Source organism: Oncorhynchus tshawytscha, linkage group LG12 (assembly GCF_018296145.1).
Source record: "Oncorhynchus tshawytscha isolate Ot180627B linkage group LG12, Otsh_v2.0, whole genome shotgun sequence".
NCBI classification, from domain to species: Eukaryota; Metazoa; Chordata; class Actinopteri; order Salmoniformes; family Salmonidae; genus Oncorhynchus; species Oncorhynchus tshawytscha.
In genome coordinates, this window is record NC_056440.1 from 64,546,023 (window position 1) to 64,553,953 (window position 7,931).

Genomic DNA, 7,931 nt, shown 5'->3' on the forward strand with positions numbered 1-7,931 from the left:
GTGTGTGTGTGTGTGTGTGTGTGTGTGTGTGTGTGTGTGTGTGTGTGTGTGTGTGTGTGTATGTGTGTGTGTCCATGTTGAATGTGAGAGGGAAATGAGGAGGGGGTTGACACAGGACAGAGAGTGGGAGAGGTAGTTGCAGATGATGGGAGATGACCATCTCGAAGTAATGGGTACCTTGTAGGCAAAATGCCTGTACCATTTAATAAAGGATAAGTGAGATCTGAGGAAAGACAGCTTTCTTGGCGCAGCCTTTGGTCTTTCTCTGTGAGTCATACACAGAGTGTGTGTGTGTGTGTATTCTCTAATGAGGCTACACTATTTAATGATTATTGAATTGATGTCTTGAAATGTCAGATGATGCTTCATTAATAACTTTATCTGGCTTTTTGTATCAAGCTACGTTTGTATTAGATAATATTGTCAACAAGATATCCGATGCTAATTAGCAGCAATGGTTTACTTTTAGTCCAACATATCCTCCCACGGACTCCCACGTATAGAATAGGAATAAAAGCTTAGTCACCGACTCCTCTGATTGGCTTAAAGGGCCGGTCTGTCATGTCAATGCAGTGACCCACTGTGCTAAGGAAATTCCCAGGATAAAGCGGGAATGGATCTCACGCACAAACCGCGTTCACATTGATGTCGGTGGAATATAAAAATAACATCTAAAAAATGACGCAATATGTTCTTGGAGGTAAGAAACGTAATTATAATTTTGGTCAGTTCTGTTGTACTTTGAAATTCAAGTTAAATTGATACGAATTATGTCTTATTGTGAATTTGCTTGTCTTCATCTCAAGATGGAAACAAATGACAAGCTTAATACTTTATGAAAACCAGATCTCAATTTATTCATTTATAATTCAACTTCTGTTAAGGTGGTGCATAGTTTGCATACTAATAGATACACAATTTTACGTGGCTTTGTAAATATTATTTGATGAAGACATCGAGGACCAACAGGTTGCAAACAGCAGGAAATACCAACAGCATGAAGATGACGTCTAATACAGTAACAATGTGGTACACCTTTTAATGGATTTAATTTAAATTCGATTGTGTAAGCTAAAAATGACTAGTGGAAATGTTCTGGTGTAGTTTATATACATCTGGTTATAAATGCATACATGTTGCTATATAAAATAATGTATTAAATAGTATTCATTTGATTTGTTTTTTTTTCTGCCTCTTTTTGATATGTAGTGGTTTAGCAGGCCATGTAATGCAAAGAGACACAGGAAATCTGTTGCTCTCTGTTTTAGAATTTATAGAGACCAACAGATTTCCTTGTAGTCATATTAGCATAGGAATTAGCTGGCGCAGTTCTTTATAAGAGGCATTGCCTTCACTTTAGAGATGTATGTAAACTGGCTAACAACATCAACCCTGACCCTGTAATGTCTAATAACACTAGCTTGAAGCATACTGTATTTCATTTGTGGTAACAGACTGCATAACAATTTTTATATTAGGCTAGTAGCTGTCTTATCAATGGCTGTGTTTCAGCAATGACTAAAATGGACCCGTGCAATAAATTACACCAGGCAATAATATTTTTCCTGATAAGGATCATCGGCTCACTGTCCACAGTAGAGAGCCTTCATCTTTTCCATCCACCATCTGGCCATGATAATGTCTCTGAATGGCTCATGCCCTGGTGAGTCTCGATCAGAGTGATCTCTGGTTCACATTCTCCTTGAAAATATATATATATATTTTTTAGAGCTTCTCATTCTCAATCAAACAGATTGGGCCTGATGGATGAGTCATAGTCAGAGACTGTCTGTCACAAAGTGTTTATGTTACAGGACAAGTTACTTTTTGGTGTCTGAAATGGCACCCTATTCTCTTTATAGTGCATTGATTCTGACTAGGGCCCTGATCAAAAGTAGTGCACTAAAGAAGTAATAGGGTACCATCCCTTGGTGTCCCAATTACATTGCTTATAAATCTGTAGTCAAGTGAGATGAGATGAGAGCTGATATCGCCTCCTACACATGTACTAAGCCTCAGGAAAGCAGGAAATGTGACTCCACCGCATTCAGTTCAGTCTGCTGCTCTGGTTTAAATCAAAGCCCATAATTTCCATTTCCAATAGAGGACAATTAGTTAGGATTAGGACCCAAAACATTTCCTGTTTAATCTCATAATGGATGACGGGTGTAGAAACATAATAAATTAAGGGCTGTATTGGCAAATAAATAAGGTAAATATAATTATGTTCAATGATTTATAATGAATAGGAGAAAATTGATGGTGGCCTCTCTCTCGCTCTCTTTTTCACTCTCTGTGTTTTTCAGTCACTAATGTAATTGAAACGTAACCCCTCCTGTGTCCAGTCCACCTGCAGATTCTGCTGGCAGTGGGTCTGGCAGTCTTCTGCTTCTGCCTGGTGCTGGGCTGTCTACTGTGTTGGCGGAGAGGGAAGTATCATCCACCAGAGGACAAAGAGGCAGCAATATCCCCTTCCTCAGCCACTTGTGAACGGGTTACCGTGTCCCTGACCCGCTCCTCTGGCACCTTACCCATCAAGCAGCAGTATGAGGAGCTAGACGGGGATGTCCTGGACCTCCCCTCCCCCAATAGCAGCTCCTCCCCCTCTGAGGATGACCTCACTGCCCTGCCCTTTGAACCTCGCCCCCGGTCGTCCTCCTCCCAGCTGAGGTCCTCCCCCAGGTCCTGCTTTCCCATGCGTCGCCTCAGCACCCCGAGTGTGTCCTCCTCCTCCCACTACAAGCCTTCAGGCCATGGCCGTGCCTCCCTGCCCTCTATCTCCAAACTGGGCCTAGTCTCCAAGACCCGTCGGGCGCTGGAACGCCGCTGCACCGTGACCGGTGACAACTTCCTGTACAGCGAACAGAGCCGCCTGACCAGCCCTGGCAATGCCATGCAGTCTCCTGGCCTTCAGGGGGAGCTGTCCCAGCCACAGTACGGCTCCAGCTCCCTATCCATCCCCACCAAGCCTGCTCCTCTCCTGCACTTCTCCCTGCTCTTCTCCCCGGCACGGGGCACTCTGACCACCAACATCATGGGCCTGTCCGGGGCGGCACGGCGGCGCAGTGGGGTGTTCGTACGAGCCAGCCTGCCCCCGCTCTGCCCCTCACCCCAGCAGGGGGCGTCTCGGCGGCTTAGCCTCAGCCCAGAGATACAGTGCCAGAGCCTTGTGCTACAGGTGGGCTCTGTGGAGGAGCTCCGTGCCTGCACCCTCCGGCTGGCTGTGTTCAGCAGGGACTTCTCAGGCCTGAGAGAGACAGCGCTGGGGGAGCTGGAGATGCCTTGTGGGGAGATGGACTGGGAGCCAGACACAACTGTCCCCTACACCAGGGAGCTCACCCCCACCAGGAGTAGGCTGAAAAAGGTAACACGTCATTTTACAAGCCTAGGGCACTATCATAGAAATAGAACAATAAGATAGATATACTGTAAAGTCATTCTATTTCTATGGGCACTATAGCCTCACAATCACTATCTATCTCCCCACCATCTTAGACCACTTTTTTCAGTTAACTTTAAGCACAGAAAAACTACACACACTGGGGCTATTAATAGTCCATATCGTGTTTTATCTATGAGGGAATGTGTCAGGCTAGTCTAATCAGAACAAGGTCTGGGCCATTAGCAGCTTTTCCACTGTTGTTGGACCTGGTGACATTGTAGTTTGTGACTGGAGAGCAAACATGTGGAGTGCAGTGAGCAGTGGGCCGTGTCCTCTGTGGTGCTGTGGTGGCTGTGCCAGAAGGCATTACTGACAGCCTGAGCTGGCGAGGGTGTGGGTGAGAGGGACAGAGCTAGGCCTCAGGCGCTGGGCTGAGCGAGCATGGTGATGTATGAATGGACATTATGTAGACACCATGTCTTATCAGTGGATCTCTGCGTGAGGCTGGGTGGCAGCATGCAGGCACCTCTGATCTCAGCTGCAAGGCACAGAGAGATGTCATGCATGCTGTACATGTATGAAGCTCAATGAGTTATCACCCAATGAGAAAACGAATAGAAGTAGAGAGATGGTAGCTGATAGGTGGTGTGAGGATGTAGTTGTGATCTCTAATGGTACTGTAGTGGTGCAATGAGATCAGATGAAAGTTGCCATATTACTGTAACCTGTTAGCATTATAACACTATTGTTGACATGATGTGGGAGGCCAGGGACTGATGTGGCAGGGTTTGGAGCTGGTGCAGAATACAGACAGGATGGTCACTTTAGTTTGTGACGTCCGGAATCAATGGGTTCGTCAGCCCACTTACAGGTTACTCAGCATTTGACTCTGCAATGTCATGCTTTAGCCTGATGGGACATACTGACTGAGAGACAGATCAAGTGATGTCTCCCTTGTTGGGTGATCTCCCATTAGACTCCACTGGTCTCACAAACACAGGCAGGCTTACAGCTGCATGCTCACTAGGTCTGGGCCCAGGGTGCTGTCGGCTCTAAATAAGCAACTAATGAGATTCGTTGTGCTTTTTATGTCATGAATCTCATGGAAACCTCATGGGGTAAAAGACGAGATTCTTAAGGATGATAATTTAGCGGCAACAACATGTCGTTCTTTTTACGCTGTGTGTTCTACTTTAGTTACCTCAGGACACAAAGAAGAACATCTGCTTAATAAAACAACAACACACTGTGCTCGTCTCTTCTTCTTATTAACTCAGCCTCTCCCCTCCCAGAGTATGAGTTCCCAGGAGACGTTGGGTCGTAGGAAGAGTTCGCTCTGTGCTGCTCCACGGGCCCTGGGTCAGCTCTTCATTCTGCTGCAGTACCAGACACTGGCCCACCGCATCAAGGTGATGGTCCGCAAGGCTGAGAACCTGGCCAAACTCTCCCGGATGCCAGGAGCAGCAGGTATGATAGGTCCATTTAGCTTTCATCCCAAGCAACATACAGAACTGTCGACATTGACAGTGATACACATGCAGGAATCAATACCACAACTCTGGTGTTGCCGGCACTATGCTTTAAGCCACTGAGCCATTATTTAGAACCACCCCAGTCAAGCCCTCAACCTCACAATCCCATATCCAGTCCCAGCTTTAGTCACAGTCATATTCCCAGGCCCCTGCAGCCCTGATTGAGCTCCTTATGAGATTACAGATACTGATGGGCCTCCTGTCATTTCCCCTCTCTCTCTCGCTCTCTCTCTCTCTCCATTTTTCATATTGATTGTTGCTCTCATGTCCCTACAGATCACTACGTAGTCATCAACCTGCGTCAGGATGGGAAGGTGATCAGTACGAAGGAGACCAAAGGGGCGGGGGGACAAAACGCTGTGTGGAACGCTCCCTTTCTCTTTGACCTGCCTGTTGGTGACATCACTCAGCTGCCTCTTGCTCTGGAGTTCATCATCATGCAGGTAGGAATGACTCAGTGGTGAAGAATTAGGAGAGTGCAACCACGGATAATGTAATAACAGATAATGTAATTACTTGTTTGTCCACAGTTTATTACATCCTCAATTATGTTACAAGTCTTCCATCAAATGTATCTTCTGTGCATTTGCGTCTTACAACTATCTGTATGTTATTTTTCTACAAAAGACATGTCTCAAACTACTTCACTGTATGGTCAGAGAGCAACCAACAAAACATCTATCTTTTCAACAGGGGCGGCTCTACACGAAGAGCAGCATGCTGGGCCGTGTGTTGATTGGCTGCGAGGCCCCGGAGGCAGGACAGGGACACTGGAGGGACATGTGCAGGCAGGGACAGGTGGAGACAGCGCACTGGCACCCCATCACACCAGCAGTCTTTTAGGACTTTATAGCTGACCTCTACCTGTGTCAGGAGGGTCAGGGCGTTGCTGGAGAGAGGACAGGTGATAGAGGGCTTGCCAGACTAATGGGACACGCACAAAGGACGAACAGCAAATGGACTATCAGTGGTGGCACCTGTAAACATATTGTGACGTCATTGCTTTTAGACTTGTAGTATCTGATACTTACTGTTCCACACTGCCCTAACAGTGAGATACAGGCCACAGGACGGACTGCCACTACGGCTGTATGATACGAGTTGCATGGATTTGTGTTATGTGTTGGTGCTGTTTGTATCATAGAGGACAATCTGTCAGTCCCACACATCTTTAAAGCTGGAATCCTTAATTGAAACAACAGCAAAGCGGACAACCCACCTGTGTTTTGGTAAAAGGCTGAGGGATGAGCCTGGAGAAAGATAACCGCTCTCAAATTCATAGTCACGACTGAACATCCATGATATCAAAATGATAGTTTTAACCATGTTTTGAGGCTATACAGTGTTTGTTTACATTTGCATTGTTTACAAACACTGACGTAAAATAAGCTTGTATTTTGGGTTATGATGGAGTAGGACAGTTGAAATAAGCTCATTGAGGCATTACCAAGTTAGATTTTTCAAGAATCAATGGGTATATACTGTATCATTAATTTATAAGTCCAAAAATGGGTGTAGCAACTAAGGATTCCAGCTTTAAAGACCATTGTCTGAATTTGCTCTACTGTCAATGATTATTAAGTCATGGCCAAAACACTTCTAGTTGTGGTTTACTGTGACGTTCTGTGTCAGTATTTGTCCCCAGCATTGATCTCTGTTTGCTTTGTTTGTGTTGTGGTACTTGTGGTCTGTGCTACTTGCATGATTGGGATCTTTGCCAGACATTAGCGTGATTGAAAAAGTGATATTGATCGTCATGCGCTATACTCTGTCATGGACTACTCATCCACCATCCACTGTGGCAGGATGATAACAGACATATGTGCAGTACTTGTATAGGTGTTGGCCTGAATCATTACATACCATATATCTTTACCTGGACATAATCAAGCCTGTACCAGAGAAGCCCTCTAAACACCTTCATGAAGACAGGAGTCTGAAAAGCCATTTGCGTACATCAATCAGCCATCAATTGATTACTGTAACTGTGTAGGCATGCTTTTTAAGGGACGTATAGTGTACACATTCTGTCATGGGACTTTCAATTCTTTTAATCAGCATTGACAAATGGAATGCCTGTCTTGTCTAGCTAAAACTGCATATTTCTGCTTTTTAACAGAGAAAGCTCTCACAGTTGACATGCATCTCTGAATGAAAGTGATGTGATGAAGATACCATAGGTTCTGTCATATTTATAGATAGTATATGTTCCATGCACTAGAATATTACATGCACCTAACATTATTACAAAAAAAATACCACCGTTGACTAGTGGAGTAAAATGCCTGATATGGAAAGACTTGTAGAACTCAACCTTCAGTCGTTGTTTCTTATGTATTTCTGATGGCCCTTTTGATGGTTATAAATATCCATATGTAACAGTGTTGCTGCCGTCCCTCTACTTGCTCCAACCTGGGCTCGAACCAGGGACCCTCTGAACACATCAACAACTGCTTCGCACGAACCATTGTTAGCTATCGCTCCACAAAAGCCATGATGTTTGCAGAGCAAGGGAAACAAGTACTTCAAGGTCTCAGAGTGAGTGACGTCACCGATTGAAATACTACTAGCGTGCACCGCTAACTAGCTAGCCATTTCACACTGGTTTCACACGTTGTGTAACTGCTGCCCTTTCTACTACTGTATGTGTCACTGAAATCATGGTCCCGGATATCAATTTATAGCTCAATCACTTATACAGCACTTATACAGTCCTGTCTGTCACATATTGAATGTGACAGACAGGACCTCTTTACTGTTGAATGGTCTATGATGGAGTAGGAGTTGAGAGTTAGAAGAAAATATACATTCTGTATGGGTTTAATCTAGTAGAACTAAAACATGCCAATGTAAACAGTGCGATAAGGTTTGATCTGTGATTTCTATGAAAGCCCTTCACGTGATACCACAATGGCACGTGATACCACAATGGCACGTGATACCACAATGGCACGTGATACCACAATGGCACGTGATACCACAATGGCACGTGATACCACAGTTTCATTTTAAAAATT

General features: G+C 44.8%; 1 protein-coding gene across 1 annotated transcript; it reads left to right on the forward strand.

The window, feature by feature from the left end:
* Positions 1-611: 611 nt before the first annotated feature.
* Positions 612-7,379, forward strand: LOC112264055 (synaptotagmin-5). The gene is made up of 5 exons (XM_024440658.2): positions 612-700; positions 2,346-3,364; positions 4,675-4,849; positions 5,191-5,357; positions 5,608-7,379. Exons 1-5 carry the CDS (start codon positions 679-681, stop codon positions 5,755-5,757), a joined length of 1,533 nt encoding a protein of 510 aa, XP_024296426.2. The 5' UTR covers positions 612-678; the 3' UTR covers positions 5,758-7,379.
* The last annotated feature ends 552 nt before the right edge of the window (positions 7,380-7,931 follow it).